The following is a 20,478-nucleotide window of genomic DNA, read 5'->3' on the forward strand; positions in this document are numbered from 1 at the left end:
TTTATGGAGGACAAAAAGAGATACATAAATGGCAGTTCTTGGAATGAGCTAGAAGTCTATTTACCTCTTTTGTGGTGAGGTGGAAAATACAGCCTTTCGTATAAGGATACCTCAATCCAAAGAATCACTCAGAGTAAGAGTAGTTACCTTGAACTAATCTATTATATATTTACCCTTTACCTTTTCCTCTCTGCTCTTTTCAGCAAATAAGTTCCAGGGGAGGGGGCGGGTGTGCTGGGTTAATGGTTAATGGTTCTTCAGCCATTTGTGGGGGTTCTTTGCCTGCAGCATCTGGTCCCTCCTTTCCTATACACCTGCTTCAGATTGTGGTTTGAATTGCCGTTCTTTCTATTTTGGTTCACCTATATTCATGTATCCCTTGATTTGGTCAGCTCTTCCATGTACAAAAAAAAAAGCTTCCACGGCGCTGACCATAGAAAAGCCATGTTGCAAACTTAGATTAAGTAGTATCATCAGCCACAAAGGATTCATGCCATGCTTCAGGGGTTAGTTTAAGAAGGAATGCTATGTAACAGCCCTATTACAAATTCCTAAATACCCCTTTCAGCACTGCACTTTCATGATCAAAAACTACAGAATAACAGACCAACCGCTTTAGCATTCAACGCCCACTCCTTCATTCTCTCAGTCCAACTTCAGCCTTATTTTACTTTTTAAGTAAACTACCTTGTTAGCTGTCTGTTAATAACACACAGTCTCATGAGTATCAGGTCAGTTCATTGTATCTGTTCTCCACAGATGTTTAAAGATTCTTCACTAGGATAGGGGCACCTGGGTGGCTCAGTTGGTTGAGTGTCCGACTTCGGCTCGGGTCATGATCTCACAGTTCATGAGTTCAAGCCCCTCCCTGGGCTTGCTGCTGTCAGCACAGAGCCAGCTGCAGATCCCCTGTGCCCTTCTCTCTCTGCCCCTCCCCCACTTGTGCTTGCCAGAGCTCAAGCGCGCTCTCTCTCCCTCTTTCTTTCTCAAAATATTTTTTAAAAAAGATTCTTCACTAGGATATTCTAAATGCTGAGGTTTTTTTAATTACTCAGAGATTAGATAAATCTTAAGTGACAGTTTTCAAGTCATGTTAAATATTACTTGTTTATCTTTTTTTTTAACTGACTTGATTTTTCTTGCCTTCAGTAGTCGTAGAGATGACAGGTCATTTGGCATAAGAATGATAATAATAATAGCTATAATCATTAAACATTTTTTCTCTTTGCTAAACTTTATATGAATTCTCAATTTACCAGAACTTGATCTGAAAAATGAAAAAACTTACTAAAGCCCTCTATCATTAACTTTTCTGTGTGAAATCAAACTGTTGAGATCTAGAAATCATATAAATTTATTCTCTTCCTGTTTTCTTTCCTGTAGTTTTCAGAAAACTCTGTGGGGCTGTGAGTTTTTCCATGTGTGTGTGTTGGGTTTTGTTTCTTTTCTACTTAGTAACTTTTTTTTTTAAGTTTATGTATTTATTTTAAGAGAGAGAGAGAATGTGCGCAAGCGGAGGAGGGGCAGAGCGGTGGGGAGAGAGAATCCTGAGTAGGCTTCGCACTCTCCGCACACAGCCCCACGCAGGCCTTGGTCTCACACACTGGGAGATCACGACCTGAGCTGAAACAGAAAGCCGAAGGCTTAACTGAGTGAACCACCAAGGTACCCCCAAACTTCATTTACTGTTGAAATTGCCTCAACTATGCACATCTGAATTCCTCTGAACTTGTGTCTCGGTTTCTTTATCCATAAACGAGGATAATAACCCTGCGTACCTCACAGGGGGATTGTGCAGATTAAGTTAGGTAGTAACCAGATCACGTAGATCCGCACGGCACGTACACATTGCAGGATTGTTCACCATTTTTAATATTTATTATTTTCTTGGTCCCACTTCTGTGTTACACATGCCATTGGTTTTTTTTAATTTCATGGTGTAGACATAGAGAAACCAGTACCTTTTCCTCTCTGGTCTACATGCAAAGTTTAGAAACTATGTGAACACTGCCGCTTTCAAAGAATGTCTCTTTTGTGTGTAATCTAGCACTCACTGAGAGAGTGGGCATTCAGCCAGCTCTATAATTGCTGTTAATTTACTGTATCATTAACAGAATTAGTCATTGTTTCATTTTAGACTGTGTTAAAATATAGTTTACTTCAACACTGTTATGGCCTATATGAAAAATCAAACTGTCATTTTCAGCTAGTTATGATGAATACTTTGTATTGTGTGGTATGTATATTATTAATCTCTTAAATAAATAACTGCCACTTCATATGTCTACAAACATAAAATGTATTACTTCTTTCCCAAAGGATAAAGGAAGCCTGTATATTATTTCCATTTTACATTTAGGAAACCTGTAAATATGCTACATTTTATATAATCACTTTGGGTACTGTGAGACCTATAAAAAATGTAAACAAAATAAAAAGGAGGGCTTTCTCCTTATGTGTATGTTTATGTCACCATCTCTAATGTAATAGAAAGTGTCATATGGTTGGCCATTTATTATCCATTAATCCATTAAGTATCTCAGCTGTTATGCTTCGTAATTAATTGTCGTTATGTATGAGACACTTTTGCAGTTATAAAGCAGAAATGAATCATCTTGTCTTAGAAATGTAGGTTCATTGGACATCTGTTAAATTATGTTTTCTCTGTGTAAAACTAATTAATAAGTAAGTGTTGTTGGATCAACATAGCCCACGTAACGGGTTTAAGGTCACTGTTCAAGAGCAGCTGCTCTAGTATTTTAAGGGGATGCGGACTGAGGGTGCTGCCTCTGGTGGAAATACTAGATTCGGAAGAGCTCTGGGTTTTGGTGTTGATGGACCCTCAGGCATTGATTAAGCACCTATTGTTTATATGCTTAATGAATTAAAATAATGGAAATTGCTTAAGTGATATTTTGTGTGCATGGCTAAGTTTAGATACCAGATCATTTTCTCCCTCAATTGTTGGGGATTCAGCAGTGTTTTAATCCATATAGGATTATATTACTGGAAAAATTGTCCAGGCCATGAAAACCCATTTGTAGAAGAGTCATACAGCCCGCTTAAAAAAAAGAAAGAAAAAAAAATTCTTAATTGTTTTAAAGTACCATATTACTTTTTTAAATGGTCTTTAAATGACTGTTAAAATCCAAGCCTTTATGGGGCACCTGGGTGGCTTAGTCAGTTGAGCGTCCAACTTCGGCTCAGGTCATGACCTCACCATTCGTGAGTTCAAGCCCCGGTTCGGGCTCTGCGCTGTCAACAGAGCCTGGAGCCTGTTTCAGATTCTGAATCTCCCTGTCTCTCTGCCCCTCCCCTGCTCACACTCTGTCTCTCTCTCAAAAATAAATAAACATTAAAAAATTAAAAATAAATAAAAATTTTAAAATGAAATCCAAATCTTTAAATGATAAAATTGTACTCGCAGGAATGTGCCACTCCTAGAAGCTTTGTTAAACTTCTTATTTTCTTTCTTTTTTGACTGAGGAAGAAAACCTCTGTTTGCAAGCCAACCAGCATTGGTTGAGCTGGTTTCAAGCAACTGTGTCTTTAAGTGACACAATATTTCGTTCAAAATTAAGTAATTGCAACATCATCTATAAGAAATTTTTATAAAGACTTAAGGATAAATCACCTCTTCCTAAGGGATGAGTCTGTACTGCCTTATATTTTGGCATATACGATAGACTCTCTTCTCAAACTAGTGTTGTCCGTGGGGCGCCTGAGGAAGCAAAGGCAGAGCGTTCTGCAGCCCACGGCACACGGAACCTGCACAGGAAAACCGTGTGCACCAAGCGCGGGCCCTGCCCGGCTCACAGGCCGCCCTGTGGCACGGGGCTGCCCTGAAGGAGAATCAGCTGGAGCCCCACTCCTAAGACTGGAGACACCAGAACAAGTCCAAAAAGAGATCAGGTAATCATTTAAAGAGAAAAAGAATAGAAAACTTAATGAGAGAACAAGTCCCTAATAAAGAACACACAGATTCGAACAAACTAAATTGAACCTCATCCAACATAGATATGTTCCTGAAACATTTTACATAAATTGAATTTTTGTAAGTTAGATAAGAAGGAATCTAATTATTGGTTCCTAATCAAGTCAGACCGGGTATCTTCCCCTTGCAGGGTGTGGGTGTAGTCAGCTGCTGCCCGGCCGGAACGGGCCCCGGGGATTGAATAGGATGCTCCCACCTTCTATGAGTGACGGGGAAATTTGCTAGTTTCGTGTTTTTCTACATCTGTACTTAAAAGGAACTGAGAAGGACTTTTAAATTTTAAATATCTATGCTGTAAATATCTTTTATTCTGCGTCATTTAAATAGTATTTGAAATCTTTTCTAAAAAGTAGCTCTAGCCTGCAGTCAAGTGTAGCATGCTTACAGTCCCGTTCCCGGGTGAGCCTCATCCTCAGACTTGATGGTTTCTAAGTAACGTTTAATTTTAATTCCTTTACTGCCACTTATGAGAGGAGAAACATATTTCCAGCATTGTTGGGTTTGTTTTTTTTTTAATTTGAGAAGGGGTTCTGCTGTGTTCTGCTAATGTGTATTTCTTAGAGTTTCTTTAAGACTTGTGATTCTTCTCACTTACAATGAGTTTTTTCCGTTATTGTTTTGTCTTAGGATGTGTTAGTTGTTGGTGCAGTGCTCTGAAGTCCATCTTAAAAGCACTTGAAATCTCAGAAAGGATGGCAGTACTGACATTGTTACAATGTGTATTGACAACCTGTTCAAATACATTAGTTTCTATTGCCAAGATCCATTTGAATGATGGTAATCCTACTATTCTTGGACTTTTGTTACATGATTCACTGATTTGTGGCACAGGAGCTCCAAATATTTCCTCTCTGGGTCTCCATGGAAAAATATTTTTAAGAGGAATGTATTTCTCACTGATCTCATACTTCCTCAGTAAAATCACCGTGTCATTTATCTCCTGATGAGAAGTTTTTTGAAAAATGGGAGCTATGTGAAAAATAGAGGCTATTACTGAAATATTATTTTAAATGATCATTTTTAATGTCATTATCCACTTTCCAGCTTGGAGGTATCTCTTTACTTTAAAACATTTCCCTAAATTATGCCTTGAATCAGTTGGCAGAAATAATTTATTAAAATATTTTCTTCTCTATGTACACTCATGCCCTACGTGATTTTTCTCCCTTTACAAAAATACTTTTCATCTCTATGTGAAATGTTGTTCATGCTGTAGAGCAAGGGAGAGTTATAAAGAAAACAAATTTAAAACTCAAGTGATAGGGGAATTATGTGAACACAGGCATTCTGAAACAGGCTTGTAAAAGTAAGAGACATGAAGAGGGGACGGGAGACCAGCACTGCTTGTGCCGAGCGTGGTATTGGAGGGAACATACATGCTTCAGTCTTCACAGCCACTGTGGGAATAGCTAGTGTTTTCCCCATTTAAAAATGAGGAAACTGAATCTCAAAGAGGCTAAGTTGATTCATCCAAAGTCAGAATTCCAGCTCAAGTCCAGCTAGCTCCCAACACCACATACTCATTTCATAATAGAAGTCTTGGATCTTGGAACTAGAGTCGGCCTTAGAAATAATCTCATTTAAGACTCATATTGTCAGGAAACAAGGGCTCAGAGTAGCAAAGTACTTCCTGTAGATTTCACTACTAGTAGCATTCTTTTATTCAACATAAAAAATTGTGTTCTTTCTAAAATTATTTTTTAAGGAGGAGTGATTCCGTGAAGCCTAGAAGTAGCACAGCTACATTTTAAGTTACCTTTTAAGATAAAGTAATAATTCAACTGAGAAATATACATACATGTTGTATTGTTTCCTATTGCTGTTATCACAAATTAACACAAATTTGGTGGCTTAAAACTATGTGAATTTCTGGACTTGTGGATGTTAGCAAACTAAAACCGAGGTGTCAGCAGGGTTACATTCCTTTTTGAGGTTTGAAGGGGAAATTTATTTCCTTGCCCTTTCTGGCTTCTTGAGGCCAGCCACGCTCCTTGGATCATGGCCCCATCACTCTGACTCCCTGCTGCCTCACCACCCTCTGACTCCTTGACATGCCCTGCTGATCTTGCTGCTTCCCTCGTACACGGCCCTTGTGACTGTGTCCAGCCCACCTGTGTAATCACCCCATCTCAAGAGCCGTAACTTAATCATACCTGCAAAGTCCCTTTCACCATACAAGAACATATTCACAGGTTCCAGGAGTAGCTGTGGACATCTTTGGAGGAAGACGCCATTATCCTGTCCACCACACACATACACACCTACCCGCCCCTGTGTGTGCTTACGTATCACACATAAAACACTTCTTAAAGCTGTCGGTTGAGTGTCTGTCTGACTTGGTTGTGGCTCAGGTCTTGATGCCATGGTTCATGGGTTCAGTCTCCACATCGGGCTCTGTGCTGACAGTGCGGAACCTGCTTGGGATTCTCTCTCCTTCTCTCTCTGCTCCTCCCACGCGTTCTCTCTCAAAATAAGTAAATAAACTTAAGAAAAATTAAAATACTTCTTGTCCAAAGTCATCTTAGAATTAGACATTCTGGACAAATAAGTTTCCCATATCACTATATCCAAATCATTTAAAAACTTTCCTTCATATATGGAAAATGTTCTAAAATGTGCTTCTTCCCTGCCTTTGAAAACAGTATTCTCAACATAATTTTCCTTCTCCTTGAGGAATGAGAGCTATCGTTACAAACATCATTACTGAGCTATGCTTCAAAAACAGCAATAAATGCCAATGCAGGTGTGGGTTATGTGATACACAGAACTCAGTGGGTATTAAGCCCTGCGGTGGAACTGGAATTTTCTTTGTGGTTATTTTATACCGTTTGTTTTTATGTCAGAGGGTGACGTGAGGCGTTATCATTGTTCGACCTCCTGAACACGGTCACATGATGGGCCTTCTGTCGGACGAGGGCGGGGGAAGAGTGCTTTCTCAGCCTCTACAAATCGTGGGACACGGGTGGATCCCTTGATATTCGTCAGTACTCAGGACATCACTTTTTATTTTGGCATCACTAATGTCCGAAGGACTGCAGACAATTCCTCATCAGTTTGCCTGTGTTCTCTCTCCCTTCCCCTGGCTTTGGCAGTAGGGTCTGGAAGAGAATGCTGGCTGTTTCAAGAGCTGTCAGAGCAAGTTTGTGCCTTGATGATGGAGCACTTTTGCTGATCTGACCAGGCCACATATTTTTCAACTTTTCTTTATTATTTAAATAGGCACTAAGGACAATAAAAATTCTGTGTTGGAGTACTTGGCACATATTGAATACTTACTAAATATTTATTATTTTTTATTTTTGGTCTAACCTATTTGAAATCTTCCCTGAAATAGTATTTTAATCTATAGGACAATTTAGTAAAGTAACATTTGGGTACAAAAATATTAAAAATATGTCCTGCTTTCTCAGGTTATTCTCCACCATTTTCCAGTTTTCAGTCTACTATAAATTATGGTTCTAAAATCCTCTTGTATCTAAAGAACAAGAAGATGTTACAACGCCTCAGAAAGATCCTGGTCCCTTTGAGCACTAGCGTGTGATTTGTTAGCATTTGCTCAGCAAACAATGGGCTCTTTCTGTGCGCCAGGCACTGCATTGGACATCCACTGAGAGAAGACACTTTCGTGGGTAATGCCATGGCTCATCCCCAGTTTGATGAGGAGGCCCAGGAGGTCCTGCGGCAAGTGTGGTAACAGGAGTGTGATAAGGGAGCCCTGAGGAAGTTATTGTTTACGTTACAATAGGTAAATGTGTAAAGCTTCTTAAAACTCTAGGATCAGCAGGTTTTTTTTCGGGTCCAAATGGTGGTATTTGTGGAAAATAAACTCAGAATAAAAACACAAATATGAGACCTGAAACTGTAAAACTCCTGGAAAAAGACCCACATGTGAGACCCAAAACCATGAAACTCCTAGAAGAAAACACAGTGGTAATTTCATTGACATCAGCTGTATTAACATTTTTCTAGCTATGTCTCCCAAGGCAAGGGGAACAACAGCAAAAATAAACTGTTGGGACTATACCAAAATAAAAAGCCTTTGCACAAAAAAGGAAACCATCAACCAAACAAAAAGGCAGCCTACTGAATCGGAGAAGATATTTGCAAATGATATATCCAATAAAGGGTTAATATCCAAAATATATAAAGAATGTATATATAATTCAACACCAAAACAAACCAAAAAAACCATCTGATTAAAATATGGGCAGAGGACCTAAATAGACACTTTATCCAAAGAAGACATGCAAGTGGAAATATGCTCAGCATCACTAATCATCAGACACTGTGGAAAACAGTATGAAGAGTCCTCAAAAAATTAATAGAAATACCGTATGATTTAATAATAAGTACTGGGTATTAACCCAAAGAAAATGGAAAACACTAATTCAAAAAGATATATGCAACCCAAGTGTCCATTAATAGATGAGTGGATAAAGAGTGTGTGTGTGTGTGTGTGTGTCTGTGTCTGTGTCTGTGCCGTGCATGTGCCCATGTGTTCTTTGTATAGAAAGAGACATACACACACACACACACACACACACACACACACACACACACACACACACACTAGAATATGCGATCTTGCCATCTGCAGCAACATGGATGAACCTAGAGGCTATTAGGCTTAGTGAAGTAAGTCAGAGTGAGAAAGACAAATACCGTATGATTCACTTATTTGTAGAATCTAAAAAAAATGAGTCAACAAAAAGCAAAACAAAAAGAATCCAACCTATAAATACAGAGATTGATGGTTGATACAGAGGAAAGGGGTTGGGGGATGGGGAGATTGGGTGAAGGGGAGTGGGAGATCCAGGCTTCCATTTGTGGAATGCATAAATCACGAGAGTAAAAGGCACAGCGTAGGGAATATCGTCAGTGATAGTGTAATAGCATTGTATGGGGACAGTTACAATAGCATATGACAGCTACACTTGTGCTGAGCAGAGCATAATGTATAAGTTTGTTGAATCACTATGTTGCACACCTGAAAGAAATGTAACCTTGTCAAGTTCACACAAATAAAAAAATATTTTAAGGTGCTATTTGTGGGAGCCTGCAGCATTAGCGCATGTAGGAACGATCAGCCTACCTGTTTGATTCATTGTGGTTTATTTATGAGTATTTGTTGGAACAAAACTTAACGAACATCACCAAAGTAGATCCTTTAATCAGTATTACAGAATATTAAAGTGAAAAGCATTCTCTGTCTGAAAAATCTGCTAGATTTTTTGCAAACTCATGCTTTATTTTTCATCCAACTATAATTCACTTTTAATATCTCCACTTAAAACAGAATCAACAGTAAAAACAATCTAAGTAGAAAAAAGGCAAAAAACATGAAGATCCTTTCTCGAGAAAGAAGGTATCCAGATTGCAAAAAAAAAAAAAAAAAAGCACATGAAAAATTGTTCAATGTCATTAGCAAATTAAAACCACAATGTGGTACCACTTCACCTAATCAGAATGACTGAAATACAGCACAGTACACTAAATGCTGGCAAGGATGCAGAGAAACTGGATCACACTGCTGGTAAGAAGGTAAAATGGTTCAACAGCTCTGGGAAAAAGTGTGGCAGTTGATTATCAAACTAAATATGAGCTTTTCATACAACCCGACATTTGCACTCTTGGGCATTTATCTCAGAGAAATGAAAACTTAGAGTCACGCAAATACACACGTACATGTTCATGACAGCTTTGTTTGTGACCGCTGAAAACTGGAAACAGTCCATGTGTCCTTCAGTGGATAAATGGTTCAATAAACCGGCACATCCATACCATGGAATACTACCCAGCAACATGAAGGAGCAAACTATCAATACATGCAACACCTTAGATGGGTCTCGTGGGAAATGTGCTAGTAATCAGAGCCAATTTCAAAAAGTTATGTTCTGTATTGTTACCATTTGTATAACACTCTTGAATGACAAAATCATAGAGATGAAGAACAGAGTAGTGGCTGCCAAGAATTAAGGAAGAAAGGGGCGCCTGGGTGGCTCAGTCAGTTAAGCGTCCAGCTTTGGCTCAGGTCATGATCTCACTGTTGGTGGGCTCGAGCCCCACATCGGGCTCTGTGCTGACAGCTCAGAGTGTGGAGCCTGCTTCAGATTCTGTGTCTCCCTCTCTCTCTGACCCTCTCCTGCTCACACTGTCTCTCTCTGTCTCTCAAAAATAAATAAAAAACATTGAAAAATTTTAAGAAAATGTCTGTTAGTTTAAAAAAAAAAAGAATTGAGGAAGGGGTTTGGAAAGTGACCTCTAAATGGTAGCACACAGAATATTTGTAAAGGAAATGTTCTTTATCTTGGCTGCAATGGTGGACACACAGATCTACACGTGATAAAATTGCATAGAAACACATGTACATGAGTGTATATAAAACTGATGACAAATGGAAAAGGTCAACAGACTGTATCAGTGTGAGTTTCCTGTGATATTATATTACAGTTATGCAGGATGTTACCGTTGGGGAAAAATGAATGAGGAACATAATGTGATTCATTGGTATTGGGGTTTTTTTTTTATCTTTTTTTTATGTTTGTTTACTTTTTGAGAGAGAGAGAGTCAGAGCATAAGCCGGGGAGGGGCAGAGAAAGAGACGGAGACACAGAATCCAAAGGAGGCTCCAGGCTCTGAGCTGTCAGCACAGAGCCCAATGCTGGGCTCACGAACCCATGAGATCATGATCTGAGCTAAAGTTGGGTGCTTAACCAATTGAGCCACCAAGGGGGCCCAATCTGTATTGTTTCTTACAATGTAGTGTGAATCTATAATAAACTCAAAACTAAAAGTTAAAAAAAGAAAAACAGAGGCACTGAGGCTGAGTAAGAGAGCATGGGCTTTTAGGTCAACAAAGCTGTGTTTAAATTCTGACTCCCCCACTTAAAACTGTGCAACTACATGCCAGTTCTTTAACCCTCTGTGCCTTCATTTATTTTTTTTCCTCCAGCTTTATTGAGATCTAATTAGATTTAGCATTGTATTTATTTTAGGTATACAAAATAATGATTTGACATATGTATGTATTGCAAAATTATTACCACAATAAATTTAGTTAATATCCCTTACCTCACAGAGTTCTAGTTTCTTTATTTTATTTTAAAAGTGGCTACAATAATGCTACTTACCTCTTTGAGTTATTTTCAGGATTAACTGGCTCTGAATAGCCATTCGGTATCTGATAGGTTTCTAAAACATTGTATATAAAAGCCACTCACCATTTACATTGGATCATAAAAGTATTTCGTCTTTTCATCTAGCACTTAAAGGGATAGGCACTCTGACTTCTCAGCAGAATTTTATTTTCACTAGGTAGCCTCTCTTTCATTCAATTCTGCTCATGTCCTTATTTCTTTCTACTTTTATGGGATTAACTCTGTTCTTTTCCCTTCCATAAACACTTATTAAATGTCTTTCGTCCTTTCTAATTTATGTATTTGAAACTATAGGTTTCCCATTGACAACTATTTTAGCCAGATCACAAAGTTTGTATTGACAGTCCAGCATTTCATTGTCATTTAGTTACAAATGTAGCTGATTTTTTTTTCTTTGATCCAAGAATTATTTGAAAACTGTGCTTTTCAGTTTCCCAAACATTTGATAGGGGATCTTTATGGTCTTCATAATTCTTTGAAATATGTTAAGCTTTCTATGTGGCTTAGCATGTGATCAGTTTTTATGTTTCTTATATGCTGGAAAAGGAATATATATTCTTTGTTGAGTGTGGAATTTTATTTTCAGTCCCTTGATTTTGTTAAATTGGTTGTTCATATTTTCAGCATCCTTACTACATTTTTATCTGGATGACCTCAGTTACTGCAACAAAATGTCCCTCTGATGGTAAATGTCTCATTTCTCTCCTCATAGTTCTGCTGAGTTTCGCTTCTTATATATTTTTGGCTATCATGTTAGGTACAACAGATTCAGAATTACTACTTTTTCTGAAAAATTGTTTGTTTTATCATAAGGCATTGATTATCTTTATTCATTTTGCCTTAAACATATTTGATCTGATCGTAATATAGCCATGTAAGCTCCTTTTCAGTCGGGTGTTTGCGTAGTTTATGTGCCCAGGATTGAGAATTCTAGGAGGACACATTTTTCTCCCCTCTTCAGAGCACAGGCTTTCTCCATCAAGTGTCTTTGCTGTCTCTTCCAGAGGCATTATTGTTTCAAGTCCATCCACTTACTAAAAGACTAGCTGGTCAAGTGTCCTAATCTGCGTAAGCACTCTCAGTCCCAGCCTCTTGCCACATGAAGACCTAAAGTTGCACCTTTTTCCATGAGGACATCAAAACCCAAGCCTCCATTTTATCCAGACTGGCTACTACTGTCCTTCCCCCCTCGCTCTTACCGAAGTCTCCGCCCCTGACAACTGCACTGTTCAGCTCATGTGCTTACTGTAATTTTTGGTTTTCAATACTGGCCGCTGGGGATTTCCCGTGAAAAGTCAGCTATGCATTTTTTTAAATGTTACTTACATTTCTTCAACGTTGCTAGGTGTTTGGAATGTGTTTGTGTGGAAGAGATGTCAAGGGTATCTGTAAGGCCCAGCATGTTACTAGATGGACAGTTCTTATTCGGAGGACTGATCTAGGCTGAAAATGGTAGTGTTGTCTAATAATTATTGAAGACTGAATCTGTCCTTTCTGAGTCTTGATATTTTATGAATTCAGTAAATCTGATGTTTGAGCAGATGCTGGGTACCCTGTGAGGTTAACAACACCTACCAAAATCCGCCATGTAGTTTTTGGTTTAGAGCCATTTTGAACTTAGGGGACCAAAAGATTGGTCTTTAAAACACCAAGGTTTTTTTCTAATTTCAACTTACAAATTTGAGAACATTTATAAACATGATATTAATAAATAGCATTAAGATCTTATTGTTGCTTACATAAGACTTTTATAAAACAGTTTTCCAGAGTTACAAAACTGATTTAGACTTAGCTTTTTAATCAAGTTCTTAGAAATGTTATAAACATGTTTCAAAATTATACCTAAGCAATGTACAACAATGATCTAGCTACAAAGGGAAGAGGTAGACTACACGAATATTACATTCAAAATACAGAATTTAAGGAAGAAAAGGTTCATAAATTGTAACTAATACAGTTTTTTATAAACTAGGCATAATATTTACATACATGCCTAATTCATGTTTTTAAACCATGACAGAAAAGAATATGTATGTCCTTTTTATAGTATTCCCATGCTATTGTGAACATTAAAATCCTTAAAACAACTAGACTCCAAGTTTCCTTTGTGATTTTCATTTTTGAAATTTATTTTTTCATTGAAATGTTATTTTATTTTAGAGAGAGAGCATGCATGAGTTGGGGAGAGGGGCAGAGGAAGAGAGAGACTTAAGCAGGCTCCACAGTCAGCGCAGAGCCCGACACGAGACTCCATCTCACAACCCTAGGATCATGACCTGAGCCGAAATCAAGAGTCCTGTGCTCAAGTGACTGAGCCACCCAGGCACCCCTTTGAAATGTTTTTAGAAGCCACAGTTAGTTTTTCTCTTATGAACATGCCTATACTTACACCAAGAGGAAATTCAGTCCCAGAACATTCACTAACTGATAGAACTCTTCACCAAAAGCAAAAGAGCATGATTTTGCTATTGGGGCTTATTCTCTGTGCCCAGAATAACAAGTTCTAAAATAATGATTTTGTTTATTGATGCTTCTCGTGTGCCTAAGGAATAAGTATATGGTTCAACCAGTGACCCTTGGATTATTTTGTCTAATAAAAACATTACATTTTCTTCTAGGTTACCTTCCGGACAAGAATCTATCACTGTAATATTAACAGCCAGGGCGTCATCTGTCTGGACATCCTAAAGGACAACTGGAGTCCAGCCCTAACCATTTCTAAAGTTCTCCTCTCCATCTGCTCGCTTCTTACAGACTGCAACCCTGGTAAGAGGCTTCAAATCCAATATTGAATCCAAGTCTGTTCAAGACTTCAATGTCAGACCTTAGTAAATTGTTTACTTTACTACCACAACCACTACTATAACTACTATTATTATTATTGATTTTAAATTTCCACAGTATGTAACTGCTTTCTTTTTAAATTGGATCTTCTCATTAGTCTTTTTGAGACCTGTTATTTGCTGAGAAGGAAAAAGCACATCGTGATAAAAATTAATGAAAAATCATTTTGGATAGGGAAGTGCATTTAAAGAATGCATTACGTTCGGCTGCCAAATAATAATAAAAATTCAAATTGAATAGCTTGATCTTTAATTAGATGCCTACCAGAAGATGTTAATTTGAGAAATGTGGGCTCTTAAAATCTGATAACAACCGAGCAGCGCCACGCAGACGTGACCTTGCTGGCATTTTAATAACCATGCGTCCCTTCAAGCTAATAGAACAAAAAAGCTGAATGGTCCTCAACTAGGAAATACAGCTTCCTGGGAAAACTAAAAAGAGTTTATGACGGAGCTCCTGTGGCTTGCTGGTGTGCTTAATGCTGAAAGTTTTTACTTTCTGTGTTGTCCCAGATGTATGGCTATGTTTTTGACCAGCTTCTTTTAACTAAAAGAGAAACCAACTGCCAAATTTTTACATATCTGGGTTTATTTTGGAAATTACAAAAATCTAAAGGTAGCTCAGAGTTTTCATTGATGTTCTCAGTGAGAAATTCTTCTTTGAGTATTTAATTAATAGTGTTAATATTTTATAAGATTCTATCTTCCACATTCAGGAATAAACTTTATTCAGTAGATAAGTGAAGTTTTAGACAGGAGAAGTGACAATGGGGAATCAGGATCTCTCTTAGGCTCCTGTCTGGTTTATAAGACATGAAGAATTTATAATCTGTTCAATTTTTAAAACTTTTAAAAATAACAATATATAAAAATACTTCCCCCAAAAGAAAAATGAAATATAATTCTGTAAGATCATTAGAAAATTTTTTTAATTATTTCATGCTTTTACCCCAGATACTGAAGTTCATTAATGCTGCAGTAATTTAAAACTGAATGAAAAATACTCTGTTCTTTCTCATTATTCCTATTTCAACCCTTTTGTCTGCCTGACTATGCAAAACTTCATTTGGAGGTAATGTCTTAAAAAAACATTTTTTAAAATGTGTGACATGAGGCTTACACTAAGTGGTCCTCCTGGAAATGTTGGAGCTTGAAACTACATCTGCCTTCCCATTCCCATACTTCCGGGGTTTGCTGAAATTTAGGTGGAGTGGTTTTTTTAAGAGAAAAATTTATCTTGAAAAGTAAGTCGCTCATACAAGAAACTTTTGATATGAGGTCATCATGCTATATGTCGGTTATATCTCAATAAAACTAGGGGAAGAAAAGAAACTTTGAGACCATGCTATTTATGAGGCACTTCTGAGCACTAGAAGAATAAGAAGTCCTTACTTCTTACACATGGGTAAGGTGTAAATTCACACTTAGAAAGCTCCGTGCTGAGAGCCATTCCTTACTCAGACGTAGCCAGGCCTGCTCCGCCTCCCAGTCAAGTTGAAGCGGGCCTGTCCCCCTGCACCAGCTTGTATGCAGGAAGCTTTCTGTACCAGTCACCTCTGCTTAGAGGAGTCCATTCATCCCACCAGAGCCTTTTCTCAGCGGTCAAAAGTATTTCTGTTCAGTAGCGTCTTCTGCTGTGTCTCAGAAAATTACAGCTACCTTCTGCAAAACAGTAAAAGTAAAATCACCCCTGGCTAAAGCAAAATTACATAAAGAAAATAAATAGATTTTGAAACTAGTGAGATTGATAGTAACAATAAGTGTAAAAGATAAAGAAAAAGTAAAGAATAAGCCTAAAGATAAAGCCATAAGTTTGATCAACAAGATACAGCTCCTCTGATCTAAGAATAGAATATTGTTTGTAAAATAAGTGGCAACAAACTGAATGTTTATACTTTAAGACATACAGGAAAGTTCCCTAATTGGCATGTCATCAATACATATGTTCGTATTTCTAGGGTCTTAAAAAGAGTTGTTTATCTTAAACAAGTCATAATGGCCTTTCTTTTGTTTAATGGATTTACTTAATGTTCTTTTCTGGTACATTTCCAATCTATAGATTTTTTCCCCCCAGATTTAAGTTAAACTTCAACCTAACCTATCTTCAAATTATCACAAACATAAGTTTGATAGAATGCAAATAAATAAGATTTTCCCATACTAAATCTGGAGAGCTGTTTTAACACTAGAAATGCTGTCAGCTCTGAAGTAGGTTTTGCATAGGATTTTGCTTCAGTTTTCAAAGTGCTTTCTCACTCTTCTCCCTATATAAACTGACTTCTTTAATCTCTTTCATACTCTTCTCATAATTTACATTTGTCTCTCTGAAGAACTTTTGGCCACTTCAGAGGTAAATTTCAAATGGTTGAGGGTGGGGCTGTCCATCTTCACGGCGTAGTATTTATAGCCCTCAGATACGGATTTTAATACCAGCTCCACTCTTCATTAGTTGTGTGACTTGTGCTGGTCACTTAACTCTCCTCAGACTCAGTTTCATATACGAACAGAGATAACCATCAGCCCTGCCTAAATCACGGGATTCCTGTGAGGTACACACACAAGCCCTTTGTAAACAATCATGGACTGCTGTTGATGTCATTTCCCAGAGTACTTAGGACTCCAGATGGGCATGCATTCAATGGCTGACAAATACCTGCTCCGTTGAGTTTAACTGAGAGAAGAGAGTATTGAATAATCTCTAACCACAACCACCTCAGCACTGACACTCTTGGATTTAAACTCTGGAAAGAGCCAAACCGTGAATTAGTGGTCCCTATTGCATTATCTCCTAGGAAGGATTCTCCTCGGGTGGCGAAATGTCCCACGGATACCAGCCTGCTGTCGGGTGCAGTGGTGATAGTCCTTCCGTTCCCAGGGCAGTGGTCACGGGAGGTCTAACTGCTGGCCGTACTAGGGCTGCCCACCCTTCGCAGCGATGTTCCTTGAGCCTGCCACAGCCCTCTCATTGTCTGGGTCACACCGCTGAGGGACAGAGGGGCAGCAGGAAGGAGTAGAAGGTGGTAAGCTCCAGAGGCCCTCCCTAGCCTTTCCAGCTCCGGGAGTTTTGTCCTCCTTGGGGAACGTGATCTGATCCATGAATTGCTGTCGTTTAGAGTACTAATCAGATTTCCGTTTTTCATGGAATGCTCTTATCTGTCCATACTCTCTTCTCAAGCATATACAAAATTTAAGCTCTGTTCTATTTGATTCTATCTTTTAAAGTTTGTTTTTGCTATTTTGCGGCTGTTTTTTTAAACTCTTTAGATGTTTATCATATTCTTTATATGAAATCTATTTATTGTTTAAAATATGCATATCTATGGTCTGCAGACCTAAAAATAATGGATATTTTCCCACATAAAAAATGAACTATCCTGAGAACACTGACAATTATGAAAGAAAACAAGGAGGTCAACAGTTTTCCTGTATCAGATGCTTTATTTACAGAGTAACTTTCAGAAGTATTTCTAATCTGTTTTTCCTCCTCTTTTTCTGAAACGTATATAAATCTGGATGTCATGGCATTATTTTTTTTGTCTCAGTTCTTTCCTGCTCTGCTGCTATTGCTATCTAAAGTGTTATAAGCTTGTTTCATTTGGAATGTAATTCTGGTACGGTAACATTAAAAAATTATCCCCCAAATGTATGGCTTTTATGAGATAATTGGAAATTTGAAAACTGAGCTTTTGATATTAAAGAATTACTGCCAGAAATTTTTAGGCATAGTAAAACAGAACTGTCATTATGAATTTTTTACATATCCTTACCTTTTAGAGATATGGAACTATTTGCAAATAAAGTTGTTTGATATCTAGAATTTGCTTCAAAATAATCCAGAAAGATTGGAAGTAGATAAGGATGTGGAAGATATGAGATCAACCACTGTAAATGTTGAATGATGAGTGGTGAGCACATCGGGGGCCACGTTCTCCTAGTCTGTCTGCCATGGCATTGTCTGAAGTTTTCCATATTAAGGATTTCCTTTTAACTGCCCAAGAGGAGCAGCAGTGTAATCTGTAAAAGGTGTGCGACTGGGTCCCTTCACTCTGTGGGAGAGTCATTTGGGCCCTGACCCTCACCCTGTGTATTTGATTTTTTCTATCATCGGCCTTCCAGCTAAAGACTGCCTCGTGTTTCAGCGTGGGCCATCAGGGCCCTGCATTCTTACAGCCATGGAGGCTTTGTCCGCCGCTCTGCAGACAGGCAGAACTGTACAGGCCAAGTCAAATGAAAATGCTCTGAGCACACCCACAAACATCAGCGCTCGAGATGGATGAGCTCTTCCCCCTGCCCCCAGCACCTTCCAAATAAAAATCAAGTATCAGTTACTCCCAGTCTTAGATTTATGCATATCTTTATTAGAACAACAAACAGAACTAAGAATGGCAGCTAATTAACCCTCAGCCTTACACAGTGATTAAGCCGAGGGTGAGCACAGCTGCAGCTTCATTGGTAAGAGCTTTATTCTTCTCAAATGGACTGAGCAAAGACGAATTTGCTCCCAGTGGCTCTTTTATAGTGTCCTATGAAAGGTCGGAGAATGGCTTCTTCCTCATTCTCCAACTTCACAACCCTTTGTTTCGGATCACTTACGGCCCATTTTTCAAACAACTGATAAGTACAATCCTTATCCATAAGCTGTCTCATATGCCTTAACTTTGATTGTTATTAATTGCTTGTCTTGGACCTGGTTATGATTGGATAATAAGTTGTTACTAAACATTAAAATCTTATAATTGGTAGTGACTGCTAGAGGGTGGGGACCATAAAGTAGAATTAATTATTTCAACACAGGCATATTTGTGTAGATTATTTATACTAAGTTTGTGAGCTGTTAGACTGATGAAAGTTACATAAGTAGACTTTCAAGAGGCTTCTACTGCCTGCTGTAGCAGCGTGAACTTGGCTTCTACACATCCTACTCTGCTACACTTGAGAACTGGCAAAGAACAATTTCTTTAACTGAAATTCAAGTAAAGCTGTAAAAATGATAAGCCTACTGTTTTCAAGGCAGGCTATCTTAGCAGGAATACAAAAAAATTTTATTTTTTTATAAGAAGTATTAAATATGGGTACATAGACCTAAGGTTTCTCCAAATGCCTATGACTTTTTTTTAAAGTGAGAAAATTTATAAACTGGAAATGTATGGTACAACATACAGCTAACTTGAAGCTGTTTTCATTGTGAAGAGTTGGCTGTCTTCTAAATGTCACATGATAAATGCCAAAAGTCCTTCGAATCGGTACTTCCAAATGTGGCTATAGATAGGCTGTAATTCATAGTCATGTAACTTCTCTGACACCTTCTGTAAAGGAAAGCTATAGTTATATATAGATAGTCAATCCACCCATTATTTTAAAAACCAGGAGAGTAAATAAAGTCCAAGAAATGTATAACGTTCTAACTCTGTATTATCCACGGCATCCTGGGACACTGCCCCCTCACACACCTCAGGTTCCCACAGACTTCCCACAGACCTGTTTGGAAATAGGCCTCCATGGTGTGGAGGTCCTACAAGAACTGAGACTTCATCGCAAGGCTGAATAAAATCAGGAACTATACATCATTAAATGGGGAAGAACACTGCTGTTTTGTGAGTTAAAGAAGTTTTGGGGCGCCTGGGTGGCTCAGTCAGTTAAGCATCTGACTTCGGCTCAGGTCATGATCTCATGGTTCCTTAAGTTCAAGCCCCACATCAGGCTCTTTGTTGACATCTCAGAGCCTGGAGCCTGCTTTGGATTCTATGTCTGTCTGTCTGTCTCTCTCTCTCTCTCTCTCTGCCTCTCCCCCACTCGTGCTTGCTCGCTCTCTCTCTCTCTCAAAAATAAACATTTTTTTTAATTTTCACAGAAATCATTCTGTATCATCATAAATTTGGTTTAAAAAAAGTATCAATTCTGTTCACCCGTATATGTATACGGGTGTTTCCGTACCTTGTCATTCTGTATAAAGGAGCTCTTTAGTTGTCTTTACAAGGGATACTAGTATACAACAATGTAAACTAGAAGATCCAATTTTATGGTATTTTATCAAAAATGATTTTCAAGGGGCACCTGTGTGGCTCAGTCACTTAAGCATCTGATTCTTGATTTCAGCTCAGTTTGTGAGCTGCACTGAGCATGGAGGCTACTTGGGATTCTGCCCCTCTCCTGCTCATGTTTTTTTTTCTCTGTCTCTCAAAAATTAACATTAAAAAATTAACTTTTAAATTAACATTTAAAACAAAAGAATGAGGGGCACCTGACTGGCTCAGTTGTTTGAGTGTCCAACTTCAACTCAGGTCAGGATCTTACAGTCCATGAGTTCGAGCCCCACACTGGGCTCTGTGCTGACCGCTCTTTAGATTCTGCGTCTCCCTCTCTCTCTCTGCCCCTCCCCCGCTCATGCTCGCTCGCTCTCTCTCTCTCTCTCTCTTTCTCAAAAATGAATAAACATTAAAAAAATTTTTGAAGAATGATTTTCTAGAAAACACAGAATGAGAAA

The 20,478-nt window shown here is 38.3% G+C and overlaps 1 protein-coding gene across 1 annotated transcript in view; it reads left to right on the forward strand.

Annotated features, from left to right (window-relative positions):
* The window catches only part of UBE2E2 (ubiquitin conjugating enzyme E2 E2), a 352,686-nt gene that overhangs the window by 291,728 nt on the left and 40,480 nt on the right, over positions 1-20,478 (forward strand). The window contains exon 4 of the mRNA XM_029940354.1: positions 13,770-13,917. Within this exon, the coding sequence (XP_029796214.1) occupies positions 13,770-13,917 (148 nt within the window). The remainder of the gene's footprint in view (positions 1-13,769; positions 13,918-20,478) is intronic.

This window comes from Suricata suricatta, chromosome 5 (genome assembly GCF_006229205.1).
Source record: "Suricata suricatta isolate VVHF042 chromosome 5, meerkat_22Aug2017_6uvM2_HiC, whole genome shotgun sequence".
Classification (NCBI taxonomy): Eukaryota; Metazoa; Chordata; class Mammalia; order Carnivora; family Herpestidae; genus Suricata; species Suricata suricatta.